General features: G+C 35.3%; 1 protein-coding gene across 8 annotated transcripts in view; it reads right to left on the reverse strand.

Moving 5' to 3' along the window:
- TBC1D5 (TBC1 domain family member 5) overlaps positions 1–24,789 on the reverse strand; it is a 316,832-nt gene that overhangs the window by 121,500 nt on the left and 170,543 nt on the right. For all 8 annotated transcript variants that reach the window (XM_058039756.1, XM_058039673.1, XM_058039586.1 and 5 more), the window contains 8 exons: positions 21,645–21,753; positions 19,825–19,914; positions 19,656–19,727; positions 17,278–17,345; positions 12,260–12,362; positions 6,461–6,549; positions 4,963–5,013; positions 4,800–4,869 (listed from right to left, as the gene is read on the reverse strand). In XM_058039756.1, the coding sequence (XP_057895739.1) occupies positions 4,800–4,869; positions 4,963–5,013; positions 6,461–6,549; positions 12,260–12,362; positions 17,278–17,345; positions 19,656–19,727; positions 19,825–19,914; positions 21,645–21,753 (652 nt within the window). The remainder of the gene's footprint in view (positions 1–4,799; positions 4,870–4,962; positions 5,014–6,460; positions 6,550–12,259; positions 12,363–17,277; positions 17,346–19,655; positions 19,728–19,824; positions 19,915–21,644; positions 21,754–24,789) is intronic.

Here is a 24,789-nt window from a genome sequence, read left to right on the forward strand (position 1 = left end):
AATCCTTTCTAAACAGGCTTCCCTAGCACAGAAAATCTAGTGGCTTTACCTTAAAACCTACAGTTTCTGATAAAGCATCAGAAACTTCTAAAGGAAAAAAGAAATAGAAAAATGAGACAGCAGTTGGTTGGACCTGAGGGCTGTGCAAACTATGCCATGAGCTACCACACAACACACCTCAAGTGAAAACCAGTGGAGTATTAGCATCTTTGAACAGGAACTGCATTAAATTCATTCTTTGTGCAAAACAGTGAAGTATTATTGAAAAAGAGACAGAATGCTAGAAAGAAATGCAGTAAGTAATGAACTGGACAGAATAGGAAACATATAAAAAGGAGAAGCAAAAATAAAAAAGGACAAGTCAAACCTATCAAGAGAAAGACAGGAGGGCAGGGAAATGGAGAAATTATCTGTTAAGAACAATGTTAAGGTTATAAAACAGGAAAAATTGGAACAGAAAGACGAGAAGAATTTTGCAATGACTTTGCCACAATCTGTCATCATGACCTCTGACCCAAAAGCTTCACTTTGAAAAAACAGCTGCTGTTTTTCTATACTTTTGCTCACTATATTAATAGAGAATCATTATCCAGCTCAAAGGGTTAATAATTTCAGGGAGCTACATTGCACTTTACATTGTTTAGATACAAACTCACTTGTTCCAATATTATGAAAAGAGCGTTATTTTTAACATTCAATAACAAAGAAAGTTAATTTTTGTTGTGTAAGCTATTCCCAGTGTAATTTCCTATGGTTATTTCAAAATCACTTACAACACGATTTAACATAAAAAATGGGCAGTGAACATTTAATAATGTCTACCAAAGTGTCTATTTTTGAGTTTGCTTGAAGTACCTTTTCTTAATTATTCGATTTCTATACTGCAGAAAATATGGTAGGATGTTGAGCAGTGTTTTCAGGTAATATGTTTCTATTTAAGGACCTGATTGATTATAAATTGTATCTTAAAATCTGCTTAATTGTTGCTTTTCTATGGCAATTGCAGTGAAGGGACTGATCTGTCTATTATAGTGTGGTAGTTTAAGCATGCTATTGTGGTACCAAGACATATTCATTTAAGATACTCCAGCAAATCACTTGACAAAAGCTCCCTCAGACTGTCAAATAAAGCTCACTGACATAGCTTGTATTTATTCAAAATCTTTGCTATTCTAACAAACAGGAATTTAAAATAAAACATCTAGTGTCTTAGAGGCCAATAGGCAATGCTGTTACTTAGTTAAATACTGAAGTTCTTCACAGCTGCAGGTACATTAAGAAAGAATATTTCTCCTACCTCATTTTAAAAATTATTCTAGTAAATTCTTTCTGACCAAGCTGGGCAGCATTCTTTGTACTCTGAATTTTATTTCTGCATTGTATGGCTATTTCCTATAATTTCAGATCCATTTCACTATTTTCTTGATCATATGCAAGAGTGCAAAATATTGAAAATATCTGAGGTACCCACTAGTATTCTTAGATACAGAAAACCACTCTTAAAGCTTGATATGATAATATTGCCTTAATGTTAAATGTCAGTCTATATTAATTTTTTTCATAAAGATATGGATTTATCTTTGAAAACAATCATAAAAGTCTGTAACTCTATGTGTTTGTAGACTGTGCATATTCTGTCATTTGGCACACATCTGGGGTATAAACTTTATTGCGGTTTATTCAAACTGACTTCAGCTTCACCACTTCATGCATTCAGAACTCCGATGACTCTGAAGACCTGTGTTTTTAAGCTTTTCTTTATTATAGGTATAAAACCTTATGTGGAAAGCTCAACATCAGAATCCCTCTGCTTATGTGAACTTGTAATATGAAAAGACTAGCTATTACTCAGTTTAGTCTTTACACCATTAGTTGTCTGTGGGTTTCAAGCCATCTTTACAAAATTACAAGACAGATTATTAAACCCTGGCTCAAGTGAGGAAAGATTGTGAATATCAAAAACTAATGCAAGCTTCCACTGTGCCAAAATTGGAGTTATTCGTCACTTGCAGCATTTGTGCACCTTGGCATAATGCAGCACTGACACATTGCTGACTGTCAGACTGACTATCAAACATGGCTAAGTGTATCCAATAGTATAAGCTGGCTTGCCTTTTCTAAAAGCAGGAGATAAGTAAATGGTATCCATCAAAATGCAGTTTATCAGCATCTCAGAAATTAACCCTATTAACAGAAATCTTCAAGGCATGACAGAATCTGTGAGGCAGCAGCTGCAGCCAATATCTCAGCCTTGCCTGTCCATGCCTCCTGATTCCGTGTACTCCACCAAGAAGCTCGGTGGAAGACTAGAGTGCAACAAAGTCATGTCTGTTTTCTCCTCTCATGCAATTTGGTTGAGAAAATGACAATACCTCTAGTCAGTTGAAATTGCTCCAAAAATCACATAGCTGGTGTGAAACAAACAGCCCAAACAGAAAGATGCTCAAATAAACTAATAAAACTAAGCCGCCAAAATGTTTAACTAGAAATGATTCACAGTGCTTGTGCCTAAGCCAAGTGGACAACACAATACTGTGCTCCTGCTCATACTCACTACATTATTATCTGCCATGTGAGAGAAAACACACATTTTCTTTTTGTAAGCCTTCAGGTCTTGCAAAAAGATTTGAGTGCATGTGTTTAGTCATCTATTACTAACTAACATCTATGAAAAATAAATGTTCAATACTAAAAGAATGTGGTTCACAACAGAAAGAAAAAATGAGAGATGGCTCAGAATGTGCTGTATTGTTTATAGGAGAGCACCAGATTCACCTCTAAGAACAGTTTAAATATGAATGCCAGTGAAATGCAGCTAAAAACTTCAGCAAAGTATTAGGAACAGAGTCACCAAGTGCTGTCACAAAACATTATCTACCAGAACACAAACTGGAATGGCTGGTAGTTGATACTAATACAATCTATATATTCATGCATCTAGAAAACAAATGCTACAGCAGTAAAGAGAGGCTAGGACATAGTACAAGTATAAACTGAGGACAGATTTCTCTCATTAACCACTAGGGAATGGAGTAGCTGGAGAAGCTCCTCTAATGGCAATTGGGAGTAATGGAAACAACTGTTAGAGGCTGTAAAATGTAACATGTCTCTCAGAGCACACAATTTCATTGCTTCCTTTGTGAAGATTCACACTTTACTATGTAGCTCACCCTCAAAGTCACGATTGTAAAAGGCATATGTACAAGAAAGGATTATTAAAGATTATACATGTTTGCAAAGAACGAAAACAAACAACTAGATATTAATCCATTCACTTTGCTCTGTTAATTTTTTATGCCATGAAAGGACTGCAAAGGGCAATGTAAATTTTCACCTTCTACCCAAGCACTGCAAATCTGTAGGCAGACCTATTTATTTTCTGGAATAAAATTGAACCTCAGACTTTACCACCTCTGTCATGCAAACTAGAACAAATACATTTGAATACACTGAATTTTGAAAAGCTACACTCAGAGAAACATATCTCACAGCCTTTTTTTTGAAATAAAAGTGCCTATGTAGTAACTTCATAAAATTTGTATCTCATATGCTTTGTCCCTAGCTACTGAAATTATATAAAAATCCAAATAATTTATAACTGTAGATAGTTTAGGCTAAGACACCAATGCTCCATATCTGATAAAATATATAATATTTTAAATATTTAGAGGAAATAGATGGTTTTAAATGAGTCTTCGGTGAACAACTTTCACTTCATTAGACTGACAAAACCACCATTCAAACCAGTACTCCCTAATTACAGTTTGCAACTATAGGTTTAGGTGCACACATATGGACATCCATAACCAAATGAATTCTCATGAAGTTTTTGTTAACTCTAGATATTCTCTCCATGTTCCATGTGAAAAAGAGTGAAGTGAATCAAACTGAAACTAAGCTAGGACACCAACTCTTTTAGGATACAATACACTGAAAGCCTTGGCAATACCCATAACGCTGTTAATAGTATTTTGCTAGAGCCTCCACACATACGCTCCATCACACAAATAATTTTCCTGAACTAAAAATAAGAGAGAAACATGAAGATGGAAAGAGACAAGAAAAGAAGGTTGCCACAGGAAATCTTGAGCAACTGACTGAGGGAATTGTCCTTTCTGCCATGAATGAAAAAAATCAGGCAAGGACTAGATGGTCTCTAGAAGGTCCCTGCAAAGGAGGGTTCTGTAAAACTAAACTTAGAACACTGCAAAAGCTTTTTTATGAAAGCAGCAACATACTAAAGTCAGTAGTGTCCATACAGATACACCAGAGATTTGAAGGCAAAGACATTTCCTCTGTTTGAATATCCTAAGGTTAAGAAAAAAAATGAAGGAAATGGAGTGATTATGTCAAGGAAAGATACACCCTGACATTTGACAGACAGTCTACAGGTAAAGTTTTGGTTTTAAAGCAAATTGTTTGTAAACAGCTGAAAATAATTAATGCCTTAATACTTTACCTATTTAAAGTAACATTTGCACGGGTTTTTGGCACACAGAAGCGCCTATGACAGGCACTCTTTCAAATGCTATGCAAGGACATCACTTATGTACAGAAAAATCTGTGTCTGTACACTTGGCTTTGATTACCATGTGATCTTTCAACAGATAGAAACTCTCACCTGAAGACATTCCATAGGTGCTTATGACCAAATTCTGAAGAACCTTTAAAGACTGTAAACTGGTTTGAGACTGCTTTAACCAAGTTAAGAGATGTCTAGCTAGCTTTAAAGAACATCAATCATATTAAAATCACATTTGCTTAAGAGCACAGTAAGTAAATTTTAAAGCAATATTTACCTTCTGACTGTCATGTTCAAAAGTTGAAAACCAATGTTCTGCTGTTTTCATAAGACGTGTGAACATTGCACTGAAAGGGAACAACCCAGAAACTTGGTGTTAAACAATGGTGTCAATTACAAATAAGAGCAAATTAAATGTAAAGAAACTTGTTAAAACTTACTAGGCATCATGTTCCAGATATTCAGGATTCAAAAGAACTTTCATTTCCTCACTGCAAAAGGCAACAGTGAACAATCCAAATGTGAATGTTTATTTTTGGTCAGCGTTCTCCATGTAGTATTATGTATTTATAAGCCAACTTTCATATAAAGTGCAAATGAGGAAACTAGCCTTTTTAATTAAAAAGAGCAACTCCATTGAACAAATGAAGTCTTTCCTTTTTATAAAGATCAAAAACAAATTAGCTGCCTTGTCTGCACTACAATGAAGTAACCATCTAATTATTCCAAATAACAAATTACTGAATGTCACAATGTATTATTTGAATATGCTTGATCTAGAATAATTGATTGCTGCACAATCTATCACTGTTTATCCTAAACAAAAAAAAAAATGGTTACTGGTCAAATATGCAGTATCAAAACATTAATTTATTTTGTTTTAATAGCCTGTATTTTTATTGTACTTTAACAGCAATTAATCAGTGACAGCACCTCTTTTCCATCTACTTTGCTGCATAGCTCTACTTTTTCAGTGGGGATGGAACAGAATGCTGTACATAACACATGGTTATTTTAAGTTGTTTAGCACTGAAGAGCATCTTCTAGGTAATTTTAGGATATCTAAGGACAGACATTGAATAAAAGCACACACTTGTAGATAATCATCTTAATGCTTAACTCCCTTTGGGCAGTCACATTGCAGGGTACCTACAGAGGTTATATGATATTGCACACATAATTAAATTAGCTTTTATTCACTGCTGGACTCCAGTGTGCAAAAAACCAAACAAAATGTCCTAAATATCACAAGAATGAAACTAGTTTCTTTTTTCTTTTTTAATAAAAACTAAAGCCTTACATATGGGGCACGAATAAAAGCAGACAACCATTTGATACAATATTTTATATGTATGAGTATGACTGCATGCATACACACATACACACTTTTGAATGAAATGGAGGATCAATAGATAAACATAATATTACTACCCAATCAAAGAATAGTTGGATATCCAACTGCAACACTGCAGGTGATGAAAGAAATATCAATCCCAAAAATTTGTCTTCAATTATTATTTCCCCTTTTAAGATATGAGGAAAGAGAGTTGGTGGTAAGATGTCTACTCTATGAGTGGAGCTCACTGATCTGTCTACTCTCCGCAGTGACAAAAACAAAACAACTTCTGGCAATAGGGATGAGGTAGAACAACAGGTAAGGTATGTAAGCTTTGAGATTAAGGTTTTCCTTAGATTTCTTGTCTCCCTATTTTTTCACCAGCCAGTGTCTGTGATGAGGCCAATGTCTAAATCTCAGAAGCTGCAGTAGGAAAGATGAAATAAGGACATTCCCATCAAAGCACAAAGATGCATTGATTTCTGATATTAATTTATGAATCATAAACAAAGAATTATGGAGCACATATTTATAAGCTATAGTTCAGCCAACTTATTTTTTAAAGAAAGACGCTTTTTATACAAATAAAACACAATGCTTGCCTTGGTTGTGCAGCTTCACTGGCATGTGAAAAAGCCTGGTGGTCACAATGCAGGATAAAGACAATGGGAGCTAGAAGTTCATGCATGCCCTGAACATAAAAGGAAAAGCAAAAATATATTTAGACTTTCCAGTCATATAATAGCTCCTAATACACAGCATAAGGCAGACAGCAATATTAGGTGCAGACTAACTAAAAACATGAACATTCATTCACAGTGTTAACAGAACAGTTTCATAATCAATGGCTTTTATCTTAAATTCTGATTAAATCCAAGTGTTTATTCTTCTAGAATATATAGAAACAAGTTAGTCTCCCTTCTTCTAACACAACACACAACAAATTGGCAATGGTAGGCAACCCTGCACCTGGCAGTTTACTTCAAGATCTGTGTTCATAAATATGAATTTTATTTATGATAATTATAATAATGATCTACAGTACAGAGATCTGCAATAGAGAAAAATTGCAAAATGTAAAATTATTTTGTATTTTATAATGTTCCAAAACCATAGATAAAAGTGCAAGAGTAGGCTCCAAAGGAGACAAGGGTAGCTATTTGGGAAAGAAAACAAAACTTTAATTTCTAAAGACATAAGAATTAAAATGAGGTTTTGGGGTTTAACAGTTCTCTTTCAGTTTCTCATAAGTTGTTATGTCAATATTCAAAATAAACTCATTAAACACGATGCACAGAAGACCTGGTACTGTTCCGTTGCAGAGTACTACTTATATATGTAATCTATATTAAGAGACAGAAAAAACCAGAAATAGGCAGGAATCAGAACAAAAAACATGGGTGGGCAGTTGAGGGCTTGGGCTGGCATCAGAAGCATGGCTGGGCCACCCAGGAGAGCTGGGATCCCAGTGTTGGGACTAGGACAGCAGGTAGGAGCTACAAAGGCCCTAGGCTGGGGGAGGCATCAGCCAAAAGAAGGGAAGGGAGTCCTTTGGTGATGGAAGGGATGTGGGATGAAGGATGGAGATCTGTCTGTCTGCCTCTGGGCACAAGGACCACTCTAAGGGGAGGGAATTTCAGACCTCTGCCCAAAACCACCAGTTACAGCAGGGGTTTGATGCCAAGTGCCCAGGCTACCCCTGCTGGGCATGGCTCTGGATGGAGTCCTTGCCCAGCTGTAGGAAGAAGAACCTGCTGCCAGGACTGCTCCAGTTCAAGGGTGCAACTATTTCATCTAGTGGAGCCTCAGCCCCAGCTCAGGGGAGTGCTCTGGGCAGACAGGGGTTCCAGGTAGACTATCTCATCTATCCTGCTGCAGAAGGAGCACTGGCGCTGGTCCACAAGCACATCAATATTTCAGGTTGCTGTCAGGAGTCATGACAGCTGATGGGTGACCTGAGCTGTTCTACTTTTAACAGGTGCAGCTCCAAGGTAGGAAGCCTCTGCACTTGCTTTTCCAATTCCCTCAGTGACGGACAGAGATGAACACTGGAAGTGTTACATGCTTGCAAGCTGCCCTGCTGCTTTGCTGGTACCTCAGCTGATATTCCATGCAGCACCTGAGAAGTGTTCAACACCAGTAAGTTATCTTATCAGCTACATATGTACTGAACACATCCACTAACTACCAAAACCCTTAAACTTGTATTGGAAGTAATGGGGATTTTCCTTAAGTAGTCCCAACTGACTTGAGAGGTAGATGTGGAAACCTTCTCTACATAGCATTTTGAGTATGCTTGGATGCACAGTTTTTGACAATAGTTTTGATGATCTCTCTGTGTGCCATCAACAGAAAGCCTAGGAAATTTAATTGTAATTTTTTCAGGACTGAGATGACTGTTAGAGCCTCAATGGCAGGGCTGAAGTTCAGATGTTTTCTTTCCCTTCCTATTTCTGAACCTCTAGGGGCTATTTTAAAAGATGAAGCCTAGTGAGAAATTCAGTTAGGAAAAACAAAATAAACCAAATCCATTTGATTTCAGAAGCTGATGTAAAACACCACAAATGGGTTAGATTACAAATTGTAAAGTTTAGATTTCTTAAAATATTATGGTCATATCAAAGGAGAAAGGTCCAGGATTAGACAATATATAAGTGGCAAAAAGATTGAAATAACCAGGGTTGTACTTTCACACATACGGCCCTTGCTTAATTAACAGTTCCACATCTAATCTTTTATTCGCCCTGATATACTACAGATGAAATAGGAGAAATGGAAATGCCAGAAAACTTGACTATATAAAAAAACTACCACCTAAGCTGTAAACATATAAGCAGAAGAAAAAGAAGGAGGACATAAAATAAGAATTAGTTATGAAAGATAAAAGCACATCACACATTCTTCCAACATAATAATATATCAACTCCATAATAAAATAGAATCATAATGTGGCTGCCCACATATAACAAAACCAAAATAAAAAGATGATGAAATATCAGGATTTCAAAAAGATACCTCTGATCTTTCAGTTACAAGAGTACTTCAAATGTTTAGAGATTTTTAGCTTGGCAAGAAAAGCTACCAGTGTAATATGCATACACATATTTTTTCAATGCTACAGTTTACTAAAACTCTTTAGTGTTAATAAATAAGTTGACAGAGCTCAGATAATTTTATGACACTTCCCAGCTACAACAAAATATTGATTTCATAATACAGTCTATGGTTTAGAAAGAAAATCAGAATTATAGCATTCTTACAATGACAAGTGCATCAATGTATTTCAAAATTATATTGACTTCTCTAAGGGCAATCAAATCATGAACAGACAATAGTTACCCTAGCGATTTAGCTTAATTTTCACTATTTCATTCCAGCGTAACTAGGAGCAGAATTTTGTCACCAGTCTTACAGAAGAGCTTTAAGGGGAGATTTTACATTTTCTTAAGTACAATACACTATTCTCTTTAGATTTTACATTTACAGCTGCTATTTAAAAATTCAGTGATCCTAGGGAAGATTCTGCCTTTAAAAACTGTAATACAGCTCCACAACATTCTACTCCATTAGACTAGGGATACAAATATGTTTTTCCTCATCAAATAAAATGTTCCTCCACACTGGCCAAAAAACCCAGAAATCCTACAAAGACAACCTGCACGCATACATGCATATTAAACAAACATTATTGATTGCTTCTTGTAATGCTGATGCTATGTAGTAGTTTCAACAGAATGCTGTAAGTATGCAAATTGTCAAGGAACTACAACTTCTTCCAAATATTTTGGAAGTTAACATTGGGTAGGGACGGATGCTGACAGACAAAAATATCAGTCTTCATTCATTGGCCAAATTTTATCATTCTAATGGCAATTGTATCTTTTGTATGTGGTCATACAAATAAGACAGAGGAATTCTCATGGATGACAACAGGACCAGTCCCCGTGATGGAAACTGCATATGAAGACAAACTCCTTAATCTGGGCTTTGTATTCAGGTCACTGTGGAGACAACAACTTGGAGATTATCTGCTACTGATAAATTAATGGTAACCTTCATTTTCTCAAAAATATGCTAGGCTTTGCTGTAGTGAAAATTATTATTATGGGAAGTGGGGCATGAGTCTGGTAAAAACAGTACGTCAGGGAGACTGACTACTAGCTAGGTATTCGACAAAAGAAGGAAAAAGCATATCCTGTTGACTATAAACCATTTATTTTCAGCTAATTCAGAGAAGGGTAATGATGGTCATGAAAAAAAAGTTCTCTAGCAAGAGAGGAGCATGGGGACTAAAAAGGAGGATCTTATTAACAAGCTAAAAGGAGCATTATTTTTAAAGAAATCCAACCAAACAAACCCACTCTTTTAAAATGAGGTAAGAAAAAAACATAGCTCCTAATAAAAGTAACATGTCTAAAACAAGAGAGGAAAACCACTATAATTTACTATTTTGTGGACATGGCACAGCACTGCAAGACTTGGGTGATATACTGAACACACTTTGAGAGGTTAAATCAACAGTTTTTCATGATCCACATTAATTTAATTTTCTGCACTTCCTCTCCTCTTCATCCTGTATCAATCCCTTCCTGGAACTACCATACTACTGATGCACACTAGTTGAAAACAGAGGTAAAGAAGTTTTCTTTGTCAACAGCCTGTAGGCTCACAAAATTGAACCTGTTCTTTTATCTGCCTATGTTCATTTAGCCCACCAAGCAGTCTTTATTAAAGCTGAGGCATCAGGCAGTCAAAGTTCATTAATACCATTTATATAATCTCTGCAGTTTCAATTAACTCAGCAAGACATTCTACTACATGATAACAGTCTCATTAATTCAATAAAATCCCATAACTATTAACAATATGGTCTATGTTAAACGGGGTGTCACCTAGTAGAAAATAATAGCTTTAACAGCTTGTGATGAAACGCAGTGCTTTTTTTTTTTTTAAATTTGATCTGGCTAAATATTCCATCCCTATATAAAAAGGTATTATTTCTTGCTAAGGAATCAAGAGGATTTTAAATATGAGCAGAGGGTAATTAAGTCCTTTTAAGTCATATCAAAGAGTAAAATAATATTCTTGTTCAATAAATGATAGACTAAATTAGCTGGAATGTGTTCTTCCATTTCCCCACCATCAGTACTCTGGCCTATATTCACTAGAAAGAGGAGGCTGAATACTGCTAAGGATTTTTTTAGAAGTGCCCTTCAAAACACAGCTCCTAGATCTCTTTTTTACTGTTCTTATGCAAACTATTCCTTGCTTACTGTCTGTCAAACATGAGAAATAACATGTTTCATATGTTTGAGAGCTATATAGTCCATTTTTTAAAATAATCTCTAAGAAATTTTTCAGAAGTAAGTGTTCTTTCAACTCATATGCCCTTTGTTTCCATGAAAGAACCCTATTCCCTGGCTTGAGGACAGGGTGGTCACCGACCATGCCTGAAAGCATAGATTGTTTTATTACAATCTATAAATCTTATAGATTTATAACAATCTATAAAAATCTTCATTTACTGAATCTCTGTATTTTTGCCATGACAAACTTCCTATCTTCCTAAAGTTGGCTCCTGTACAGTTTATCCTTTGTCCAAGCACACAGAGTATCCCTCGGTTTGTCAGTCTCTACTCAGCCTACAGATAACTGTGTGAAGAAACAAATACAAATATGCTTTGATTGATACTCTGCATATTGGTCTTGCTATATGAATATAATATCATGTTTATAGTTACTTCAAAATCTCCAGAACAAGTGCTGAATTAATTAACTTACTAACTCTGTGGATGCAGACTTAGTGCAACTTAGGCTTTCTTTACCATTTTATCAAAAATGGTTTGAGCAGACTCTCCTTCAATAACTCTGTAAAAGTTACTTCTTCACTCAAGAAGATTTTGTCAGCTGCATTGTACTTGAGTGCTACAAGGTTAGTTAAAGATCTTTTCTCTAAAATACTGCATGGCTTTAGCACTTTGGGGAAGAACTTAAAATATTATATAAAACTTAAAATAGTAAACTTGGTCTAAATTTCAGAAATCCTATGCTTTTTTGTTTATTCAGCGCCATTTTAAATCCTGATGTGTACTTTCTTTACCTAAGCAGAGAAAAGCTTTCTTTGGTTTTTTTCTTTCTTAACCAATGACAAAGAAAAAAATGTTTACAAAGAAATTCAAAGTTAGAAAACTTAGCAACCTTAAAGAAAACAACTTAAGGTACTGTGTTATGAGCAGAAAGCATATGTTATTCAATGAGCTTACTTACCAACCAGCTGACAAGCAGCTCTTTGATTACTTCAGCATTATAATACAACTTCAGATACAACAGAGCTACATTATTGTCAAACCATATAGAAAATGTTGAGTCAATGAATGCCACCTGTACAGTATTTTCATTACCTGTTTATAAAGCAACTGCTCATTTTCTCTGGCGTAGCAGAACAGAACATCTGTAAGAATTTTCCTTACATTCTCTTGCTGGAAATACTGCATTTCAGGAAAGCTGAAAATGAAGCAATACAGCAAGGGTAAACAATAGAGCGCACAGAATCCTAGTTGCTGGTCTTCTAAAAGAGGTTTTAGGTAAGAGCATCTCCCTTGTCTGCTTTCCCACTGCTCTCTGCAGCTAGAGTTACATACTTCTAACAATTTGTTACATTTGTTTTGCAACGGAAATGATGAACACTGTTCTTTAATATCCACCAGTCTGCTACACAGGTATGATGATATCACAGTTATATTTCAATAACTAATCCCTTTTAATCTCATTAAAGCTAGACATCTGCAAGAATGAAATACAATGGAAGAAATGGAAGAATGGATTAGAGTATGTCAGATGACACGCATACACAAGTGTTCTGTATTTCTTTAATATTTGAAAAAAATATTATCATTTAATGACAAGATTATTTAAATATCTCATAATTGACATGAAAACCAGTATCCTAAAACTGAGAATATCTTACTGGTATCTGCTGCAATACAACACAATTAGACATCTCATTGTCTTTAACAGCTATTACAAATAAACTTACAGTTATAAAATAATCTGTCTGGGCAAATATCCTAAGTGAACCAGAATGAAGTGGAACATGTGTGAGAATAAGGAAAAAAAGCTTTTGGAAAAATCCTGTTACATTCATACTGGAAAATATAAATATTACCAGTCTGTAACTACTCTGAAGCAACTCTCACCTGTGCACCCTGCTCCTTGACTGTTGGAGGTAGGAAATAGAATAGTTATGCAGGACCTAGTTAAAATTAGAGTAAGTGCACAAGCAAAGGTGTTTTCATTGCTACTGAAGAAGTAACTAGATGGCAAAAAATGTTTCATAAAGCAAATGCCCCAAACCACATGGCTCCACAGCCATACAGAGCAATATAAAATACACAGCAAAAAAATAAAATCTGAAAAGGTAGAATACTGAAAAGAAAGGAAATGGTAAAGTTGGACAAAGAAAAGCAGAAGAATACTTAAAAAAGACAACAAAAGTAGGCCTCAAGCTAGAGTGCTGAAATAAGGTTGTATTATAGTCAGTTTTAGAATTAAATCAGATGGTTTGAAATAAGATTTCTTCAAACAAGTTTCCCAGGTCTGAGCTACAATGTTATACTTTAGACCAGATATATTTAAGGCTATTGTAAAGCCTGTCACAGAGAAACAATATAGGAAATTAGAACAAATTACTTCAGATAAGACTATTAACATTGCTAATCACTGTGGTCATCTCACAGAGGTGATGACAGGCAAGCACAGAATCAGAACTAATTAAGGCTAGGAAAGTGCTTTGAAGTCCTTGGACAAAGGAGCTGAATCAAGAGCCAAGGCAGAGAAGACACTGTGGCTTAAACACAGTGATGCTGAAGTCCTGAGAGAGGCACTGGGATGAGAGGTGTAACGTTTTCCTGGCACCTGCTGGAGGTAATGGTAAGACCAACATTTGGAAACTTGTATGCACTTGTACTAATCACATTACTGTAAAGGAAGGACACAGCTGAGACCAAAAGTGCATTACAGCAGATGGCAATCGACATAATTTAGGGGTTTGAAGAGATTATTTCTGAAGGACTGTCATTCAGGCCTGCCCTATGAAGTTTAGGAACAGAAGACTAATAAAGAAAACTCAAAAATACACAGAGATATCTGTGAGGATCTAGTAATATCAGAGATTGTAACAGAAAGGATAATAACGAACTCAGGAATAAGCTGGCTGAAGTATTAATTATAGTAAATGTAAATAGAAGAGATCATGAGGGAACTATCAGTTCAGGGAGGATTTTTACGGAAAATGTCATTTTATGATTAAAGCTCTGTTTTAAGAAATACAGTATCCTCAAATCAGCAAGGTAAGAATACTTTTCATGAACATGAGACTATTACATTTAATTACATCTCTGAGAAAGCCTGCATTCAGGACATGGGAATTTTCCTAAACTGTTTTACCACAACTCTACAATGAAACAATGGTGCATTCAGATCCCAGCATTCTAAAAGTGAAGACCAGCCTGAGTCAGATATAGCTTTTTAAAATACTTCTTTGGCTGATTTAGGGGTGCCTGTACCACAAGCAGCCAGAATTTTTGACACAGAAATTTGAAGAACCAGGCTGGTAAACAAATAAATGGATGCAGAAAACAGATTTGGTGGCAGACAGAAATGGGGATCATAATCAATGGATTGCTGTTCCTTACCATCTCTTCCACATACTTAGGGAAGATGTAGCTCTCCAGTGGCTTTTCCACTGCTGTTTTGATGTTGGCAATTTTTAAAATAATTTTTTTCTTATTTGGGGAATGGAGAGTTTGGAACCCCAGCAACCACCACTACTCATCTTCACACACCTTCCATCATCCTAAACTGTGACTGTTACTCCTGAAGCAGAAACTAAGTAGACTGATATATAAAAGTACTGCTACAAAAGAGGAGATATTGACTTGATCTGTCTACAGGGAATGCCCCCTAGGCATTTTAGTTTCTTAAAACACTGGAGAGAGAAAGAGGGTAATGAAACCTAGCCATTTCCAACCCAGAAATGTAGATCATAGTAGATGTACACTGTGATGTCAACAAGTGACCTGCTATTTTAATTTGTGTTAAATGCTTTTGCATCTGCCAATCTGCTGATTTCTATTCCTGCAGAATATTAAAAAAAAATTTCAAAACATTGATCACTAATGAGATGGGACTAACTTAAGAATATCCTTTCTTACTTGCAAATATTGGAAGTTATTTTTATGTAGACATTATGGACTGGATTTCTATCACCTGACTTTAGGAAACTGAAGTTTTGTTAGATACTGGTGAGCTAGGAGCCTTTTATAATTACTGAAGAAAACTGTACCTCTCCAGTGTGTTTCATCAGACAAAAACTGTATTTACACTTTAGGAAGAGATGATTTGTGTCCTAGAGCTCTACAGGTACACAGGCTCTACAGCATGATTAACTCAGCTGAGATTATTTGGGCTTCACAGACCCAATAATTAGGTGAGATAAGGATTCTCAAAATACATAGGAACAAACACACAGACACACATGAACAAACTTTATTACAGCTGCCTTCAGACAGCAAAATCCTGAAGTTTAAAAGAGTTTAAAACAATACCAATTTTAGGAACCTAATTCTAGCTGCTTTTCTTGTTTATTGTTACCACACTTCAGGGAATTCTAACAAAAGCATTATAGAGTAATTTTTTTACTGCTTTGATAGCTGGAACTCTGGTTTGCTACTCTGTGTGCAGTTAGTATCATTCTCTACAGCATTATACACTTGATGCAGTGGGATGATGGAGGACTGAACTAGATGACAAAGAATATAAAAACATTAATTAAATAAGAAACAGCAGCTAGAAAGTAGTGATTATGGAAATTGAATGCAATAATTATTTTAACCTTTAATAAAAAGCATTGTAAACTAATGATGAATTTTAAACTTTTAAAATTCTAACTCCCGGGATTTATTTAAAAAATGTAAATAAAAAGAGAGGGTTATTACATTCTAAAGCCACAGAATGAAGAACTTACTGCTTCTTAAAATAATTATAGTTTATAAATAGATACATAATATTATGTAAAAATGCATGCTATGTTTTATGATTAGACAAAAAAATGTACATATAAAATGCATGTAGCTTATCAAATGCATTCATGTCACTGATAAATTTTGCTTTTTCATTGCTTGACTTATTTTGTTATTGATGGCACAATATATACTACTGTTGTTTCAGGTTGATGTCATTTTGTATAAATGCATTAATGAAAATTTCTTTAGACACTATTACTGATATTAGTGAATATTACTTTGCCATTTGCCACAGTGAGAGCCTGGAATTTGTGTGTATATACATAGATATTTAAATAATAATCTTACATCCACCATAACCTCCATAAAACTTTTCATTCTCCAATTATAGTTTAGATACATATATATTTTAATCTTAGAACATCCTGAACTGTTTCCTTTAACAAACAAAAAATACCATCTGTTGTGAGAATGCACATGAAAGTATACTCAGATTTTAATTATACATCTCATGGCAAAATACATTCAAGAATGGGTCTAGGGACGGACACGTAAAATATTCGAAAACCAGACTGCAATGATTTCTTCTGCATGACTTGGTTCCTGTAAATGAAAATGTGTAACCTTGGGATTTGCAGAATCTACGACTATCATCACTTTTTTCAAGTTATAAAGAAAAATATTTGCAATACAGTAAAATATCACATGGTAGCAAAACAGTAATTGAATTTAATTATATTTACACATTACTCAGTGCTTGCACTCTGAAAAGAAATATTTTCAGGAACTGAGTGTTCTAACTCAAACAAGTTTCTAAACAGGAATGACCTAAGGGCCAATAAGATGAAAACATAGTCATAGTAATATCAGGACAAATTTTAAAAGGCATATATGACAAATAAAGCTAGAATAGTGATAAATAAAAAAAGAACCTCTCAACTTCTATACATGAGTGACATTTCCCTTACTAATTACAAACTGCTTTTTTATTATTGATTGTATTAAGTTTTGAGAATTAGGAAAGTAATCTGTTCGATCTTTCATTATGATCATAATTTAGTTAAAAGACCTTTCAGTTTCTCTTATGTTCTCTTTGCTTCATGTAGAAAATTACATTAAATTTCACAAGTAGTACACTTCCTAATATCTTAATTTAGAAGAGCTTTTCTTCAATGATACCAACAAATCTCCGGGATTTAATGTTCAGCTAAATTGTCTCAATTTTTACTCCATGTAAGTTGTATTTTTATACATTTAATGTATGTTTCCACACATTCATGTTCAACAAACCTGACATTTACACTAACCAAAGTCAAGAAAACACAATATAATATATACCACATAAAAATGCAGAATATAAATTTATATATAGGAATTTCTCTTAAATATCTACATACGTTCTCGTCACATCTTGTTCAATCATTGCTCGAAGCTCTTTATCCTGGAAAAATTTATTCCAAAGACTCTGAAATAAGAAAAAATAATTGTATGAAACCAGACTTCTACTAATACTTAAGGCTTTTAAACTACAAAGTACTGCAAAGCACTGTACAAATATTGACAAATTAATCCTCAACATTCCCGGCAGACAGGTATATCAGTATTTTATGGGAGATAAAGAATGTTGGTGATCAGCACAACATATCTGAGAAAGTCAGTGTGGATCAGAAATAAAAGTATTCAAATTCCTGGATCCTTGTCCTAGGCTCATGGCATTTGCTCAATGGATGGCTGCAGGTTTATAAGTTACTTGTTTGGGTTCCAGGAAGAATATTTAGAATGGCAGAGTAAAGTCAAACTTATCAGAACCAGCAATTCAACTGGAAAAAATCCAGTTGTTCATGTGAGGAAAAAGGTCTGTATCACTGGACTATACCATACCTCTTCTATGGATGTATGGACTTTAATTGGAAGTTGCAGCAATATCCATAATAAGAAGTTGTTTGGGAGTAAGTTAGCTTGTTATAGTGGAGACAAAATCATATAAGGAGTGAATGATAATCAAATACCTATTATGAAAACATCATCATTCTAATCCACTCTGAAGACCAAGACTGGCCATTCTAAAAAAAAAAATTATGATAGGAAAAGCCAGAGTATTTAAAGCTCACTATCAAAATAAAAAATATTAAAAAAAAGAATCTGAAGTAGGCTTAGCTTCCTCTGTAGCTATGCTTACGACCATTTCCATGGTTTCTCTTTTGTTTCCATGCCCTGCTTACAAATATGTTGTAAAAGCTAACAGGAAAGAAGTCAGAAAGTGCTGTTAATTGTATGCTCTAGAAAAAGTATTGGAAACTATTATTTATTGTAAAGGGATGGTAGCTTGATCAAAATACAGATTGAACAAAAGTTATAGCAGCCTTCATGAAGGTTAGGTAAGTTTTCAGATAGCAGCAGCACCAGTCAATGAAATACAGCACAGAGTCTGTACCATACTTCCACAATTTCTGGCCTCCTGGTAATTTTTTCCCATGATGGCTTATGCTCCACAGAATGAAAAGAGAAAGTAAATTAATGCTATCTATAGGGAGGGAAGTAAAATAACAAAACCCCATGTTAATTAGTTGCTATATTTGTGCTACAACTTGGGAAAAAATCTAGACTTCAAAAATATTTATATCTTTGATAATGTCTCACATACAGTGAGTACTCACTGTATGTTTTTAATTCACAACTCTTTTCCTGCAGCTAGACCACATTTTGGAACTCCCCTATTCCTGCTCCCACCCTGGCCCATCAGAACAGAGGATACAAACAGAAGCTGCATTGCGAAAGGAAGGAAAACTCAGGACACAAAATGGGTGCAACATTCAGTCACAGCAGAGGCTCAAAGGCACTTTGTTCTTCAGTCCTATGCCTGATTTGGTCAGTGGCTTTCTTTTATAGATTAATCCCCTGCCACATATTCTGACATGTTAACCTTTGTTTTCTATATCTGAAAGACACCACAGGCAGAAAGCAGGTTGAGCCACTGTGTGTAATCACAAACTACAGCAGAAATGCTTTAAATCTTTTACATTTGACACAACTTTCTGTCCAGATGGATACAAGAATAGTTTGATGATGTGCACAGTCATAACAGCTGCAGAGCTCTCTCCTTCTAAATTAAATAAGGAGCACAGTACCACTCTAGAGATGAAGTATGGGCTTCTGTTTATGAACAAAACAGGAGTAATATCACCAGAGATATCTGAGACAGTCTTTTCAGGTGTAAATCTCTTAAGTGCAGCCAAACCACTTATTTTCATTGCATTAAGTTATTTTAAAAAATTGAAAAAAAAAGAATTCTGATGGTAACAATGGTAACATAATTAATAGAAAAGCTTAAAGATATGTGCTATAAAATTCTTAAAAGCTTTTCAGGTATAACAAAATGCAGTAAAAAAACTGTTCCAGAGGAATGTATTTCATTGTTCTGTTAACAGCATTCACCTCATATTGACTGTTTGAACACTCCTTAAACTAGAGCTATTTGATGTATAAAATGAAAACATACAGAGATAAAAAAGCGCATCAGTTAAATATAGTCTAGCAGTGATTTTTTTTTTACCACAGCCTTCCCTGAATTAAGCCCTAAAAATCAGAATATGAACTTGGAAATGAGCATTTCCAGCTGTCCAGCAGAACATGTGGAACAACTGTTAACACAAGTCAGTTTGGACATTTAGGAGGGAGATTTTACCATCTGCCATTTTGCCTGCTTCAGCAAGAACTCACTTGTGTCAGTATCACAAAGATGAGAACTTTAGTAGCAAGTGTTGGGTTAACTTACCCCTTCATCCTGAGAGAGTGGGTTGTTGATTATCAGATCTTGCTGTCCTGCTTTCCGAGGGTTTGTAATGTGCTAGACAAAAACAGGAAAATAATCAGATCCTCTCGTGTTATGCTATAAATGTTAATATCTATGCCAAAGTATGAGAACCTATTTTGTACCAACTTACAATTTCTTTGATCTTACTGTAAGAAGTTCTTAAGTCTGAAGTGGTTTTAATCCATTGACTTCTATCTTGTGGTAGAACGTCCAGAAATAGCTATTAGCAAAACAAAATAAATTCATTAAGTTTCATCAGTTTTGCACAGCTTTCCATTTAAATTCTATCAGACAGCATAAACCACCCCAGAAAGAAAGAGAAAGAAAACAGCTATAAATATTTCTGGTTTCAGTGCTTTCTAGTCCATAAATAAATAGCTAGGAACAACAGCAGTTCTATAGGGCAAAATTAAGCATTAAAGTCAACTGAAGCCATGAACTCAAGCTTTGTAAACTGTTACAGCTACAGTAAAGTTGATGGTGACTTCCAAGGCAGAAATAATATGCAAAGATGTGAAAAAAAGATACAAAATTTGAAGCTATTTATGTAGCACTGATGACCTAATGCAACGTGCTTAAAACAAAACACAAATGCAGAGCAGGACCTAAGCACCGAGGGATATACCCAATGTGAGAATTGCAACATGCTCTGGAATTGCAAGACAGCTAAGAGAGGCAGTTTTGCAGAAAGTCCTTGAGAAAGCTTACATCTCAGTTTTTTCATGTCTCTTTGAAAAGGCTTAGAAAGAAACATGCAGAGCAAAATACTATTTAATTGCATTTGAAGCAAGGAAAAACCCCAGTATTTTCTTGCTTTTTCAATGTTTTTGTTTGCACATTGTAAAGTGTTAAGAAACAGTAATACTGACAAACAGAAGTACTGACAAATCATTCCTAAATTTCAGAATTTAACAACAGAACCCTTATGCATATTGGGACAAGCAAATAAACCTTGCCTTATTTCTAAAATAAAACCACTCCTTGATTTAATTGATAGCTAGAGAAGGACTTGTTGTTTGTGTTAGTTCAGAGCTTTGAGTTATGGCCTTCTAATTTAGAGACTTAAAAAGAAGCAAACTGGTAAAACAATGCAGGTGGCATATATTCACTGGGCTTGCTGAATAAAATATTTTCATTAACTTTAAACTAGTTCAATGCTACATATATTTTAATTTTCAAACTTTCTTTCATTCATATAAAAGGAGTATTTAAAATTTCTTTTTATAGGTCTCTGTGCCAAAATGATGGTTCAGAAATTCCAAATGAAGTAATTTAAATGATCAGCATTAACACACAGTAATTATACTAGAAAAATTTTCTCTACTATCTGAGATAGTGCACAACAGAAGACTTGATGTCATTGTAAAAAATTTGTTTGGACTTTAGAGAGCTACCCTGTATTACCTTGCTTTCTTTCTCTCTTCCTTTCCCTGCTACTTTAAAACAAACCACCAAATAACTCCCAAGGAGCTGTTGTGCTTTTGGAAGACCTTGCTTCCCTCTTCATCCAGTCCTTACAAGAGGGATTGATCTTCACTTTCTCATTTCACTGGGAAAACCAGATAGCAGAAGCATCAGACTGATTTTAAAGCAGTCCCAAATTCCACAAAACCATAATTTTTTAGACTAACTTCCTATCTATTTCCACTGCATGACTTCCCTGCACAGATACTGAGAGGAGAGATGGCTGTATGGCACTCAATTCTAAACATATCACCAGCACAAAGATACACTTTCCTAGGATTCTTTTGCTATTACCTGCAATTCAGCTTTAAAGCAATTTGATGTGGTTAGCAAATGTCCAATGAATTATAAAAACGGGTAGAAAAACATTGGGATGAAGTCTCTTGGAAAATTCATGATTCTTTGCATCGATAATCTTCCAGCGCATCAGGTAATGTGTTGATATATTGCAACCACAAACTGTAAATAAATATTTTCTCTTCTTACCTTCCAGCAAACACTACGGAACCTGCTGCTTCTCAGCTGCCCATTAATCCCCTTCAGCCGTATAGTTGCCAAGTAATTGTTGTTTACAAATAGTTCTTCCCATTCTTTACTGCAAAAGCAAAAGGAATGAACATTTAAACAAAAAAAAGCCTTAGCTGATTTAAGGACTATATGACACTATACAATTTTGGATAAGCAGAGGAAAGCAACTTTTTAAAATGTATATATTTAGTTGTGTACCACTTCTAAACGCATGGCTGTTTTTTTGGACACATTTCTTCTTTGGATTTAATGAATATGTAGATCGCTATAATTATGCCAGCTACTGAAATTCATAATGTCTATGGAGGCTATTCCATTTCCTCTAAAATGTTGGTACTGCAGTTCAGTGAATAAACAAGAAAAATGAATATTAATATAAGCACATTCATGTTTCAGCTGTAGACAAAGAAGTACCTATTCCAAAAATATGCAACAGAAAAGTACACTGTTGACTGTATTAGCTCTTCACATGACGTATTTGCTTAAATGAACCTTCTTTTCTTCTTAATGTCAAGCTGGGCAGTTAAGCATCATAGAAGATGACTTTCTTTAACATTTAGTGCTATTTACTATTGAAATCACTCCTACTTCTTTCTACATGATCAGTTTTAAAATTTTAACAGGTGCTAGGAAATTTAAAAAAACATCAAAAAATTAAAAAGCCTCACTGTATAAACTGTTAAAGGCAAGCTTGAGTACCTTGCAGTACCTATGGCTGACTAGATAAACAACCTAAATATGCCTCCCAGGCATGCAGGCACCAGGGGCCTAACACCTGTGCCTCATTAATATACAAGTAAATCTGCTCTACTGGGAAACAATTGGAAATTAATTGTCCCAAACCATCTACTGAGTTTGAATAAAAGAATTAAACCTATATTTCCTGCAACTTCTACTGAAATGAATCTCAAGAACAGCTGAAGCCATCTGATAGTCTTAGTAGCCCACGACTTGCTCGCAGACTTTCTGCAGCCACTTTAAAATACAAAGGGCAATTTCAAGGGAAGGAGCTGGGTTATGTGCAAGGAAATGTGTTTCAGATTTATTTTCAATGCATGTCCTTAAGGTGAACATCTCCTCCTCCCCCTGTCACATGGGAGACTATTACTTCTCCCTGGGAGACCAAATGAAACCAGGAAGAGGGAAACTACTATTATGACTCCAGGCTAAGATCTCACCACATTTACTCTGCTAAGGAGGGTCACAGAGTGGGTTATACTAAATACCAGCAAACTCTGGTTTTGCAAATTGCCCTAAATATATGCAAGATGAAGTTAGATGGTTTTCAGCCTTTTAAGCTGAGTTGAGAGAGCGAGTTTTTTAAAACAGAATTGTAAGATATAGCTGCCAAGAACTGGACTTGGACAAGGAATGGACTCAGCAAGCCAGGAAATTATGGTTGTCTTCCTCTGTGACAGGAGCAAGCTCATGATTCATGCTGAGACCGGAAGTTCTGTGTTTGTGAATGCACCACCTTTCAGCTAGGACCATAGTCTTAAAAAAAAAAAAAAAAGTGTTTACTTCTGGGTCTTGATTATTAATTACTTTGAAAACCAAAGGTGTTCTAGATAAGAGCAAAGATGCCTACAGCAGTGTTAGACTGCAGAGTTTAGGGCTGCCTTCAGCTTCTCCCAAGTGCCAGTAGCCCCAAGTGACCAAAAGAGCAGCAAGTCATTCCAATGGTGTAGAGCAGCTTCCTCCATTCCTCTCACATCCCCTAGTCTCCAAGTCAGAAAGACTATCTGGTCATTTTTGTCTCCTTGTCTCCCACACATCCTCACCTTCTGCAGGGAGCTGCCTACGATTGTTTACCATGATTCTGCCTCGTTTAAATACAACGTATGGTATACAGCAGACACAGCTTGAGGAAAATCTGGGCCTTTCTTTCCCAGCCACGTATATTTCAGTAACTACAGTATATTATGGCTATCTAAATAACCTTCCTGTTTCTACCATGTATAATATTCTTAATTCCCCATTGTAAATTCTGCAGCATCATTGGCCATTATAACTCCTGCCAAGCCGCCTCCCTAAGGTAGCTATGTTTCAAGAGTGCCACATTCCCCTGTGCACACAACAGGTCAGACTCTGAAGCTATTCACATTGTTCTGCAAGTGGATGACATTCCCACAATGTCTTTGAAAATGCCAGTGTGTCAGCTGAGTTAGCAAAAGGTTTCAACCAGTGCAACTGTGAAAAGAAAGAACAGAAAGGAAAGAAACTCTTCAGGTTATTTTTCTCACCAGCTGCTGGAAGTGATTGCTACACAGTAAGAAAGTAATTTCAACACTTCTGAAATTGTATTAGTGCAGATATTATGCCTTAAAAAAAAAAAAAGTAATGCGATTCCAAACACGTTTTGAACCAAATTACTTTTAAAACCGCCAAAAGAAATTTGGCAAGATTGTATCTCCTCTGCATTCCCCCTTGGCTGCTAGGATCACAAAAAAAAGCTATAAGCAACTGAAAAAGAAATTACTTGGAAGCTGGGATCTGCCTCAGTTTTAGTAGAGCTGAATGATATTTAAAATCCTTTCTGAACAGCATTCCCTAATTCATGTCTCAAGTATTTTGAATGAAGGCTAATAATCTAAGCTTTACAATTCTAGAGACTTTTAATAGTGGTAACACTGTTTAATATGAACAAGCAATCAATTCTAAAAAAATAACATTTAAAATTATATAGCCCTACTATGTAAAATAATATCTAAGAACCTTGTTAACCCAGGATTGCAGAAAACCCAACGGTCAACATGAAAAGAGCAATTAAGATTGGAACTCATGTCTACCATATTCCATTTGCTTCACTGCAGTGAAAGATTTCAAGAGCTAACAGGAACCACCGAAACTATGAATAAGCACACGCATTTGCTTTTAATCAAACTAGAAAATGAAATGCATGATCCTGTGTTATACAACCTGTAGAGTGTACAATTAAAGGCAAATGTCAATGTTAATGTTTTCTGATTATTTTGTAAATATTTTCATTTTAGATTCTTATTTGAGTATCCTGTCTAATGTTCTATTCGGCATACTGTAAAGTCTTCATAGTAATAATAAATACATATAATATAAGACCCCGTCGTGGTTTGACACTGGTGCA

The sequence above is a fragment of the Melospiza georgiana genome, chromosome 1 (genome assembly GCF_028018845.1).
Source record: "Melospiza georgiana isolate bMelGeo1 chromosome 1, bMelGeo1.pri, whole genome shotgun sequence".
Taxonomy (NCBI): Eukaryota; Metazoa; Chordata; class Aves; order Passeriformes; family Passerellidae; genus Melospiza; species Melospiza georgiana.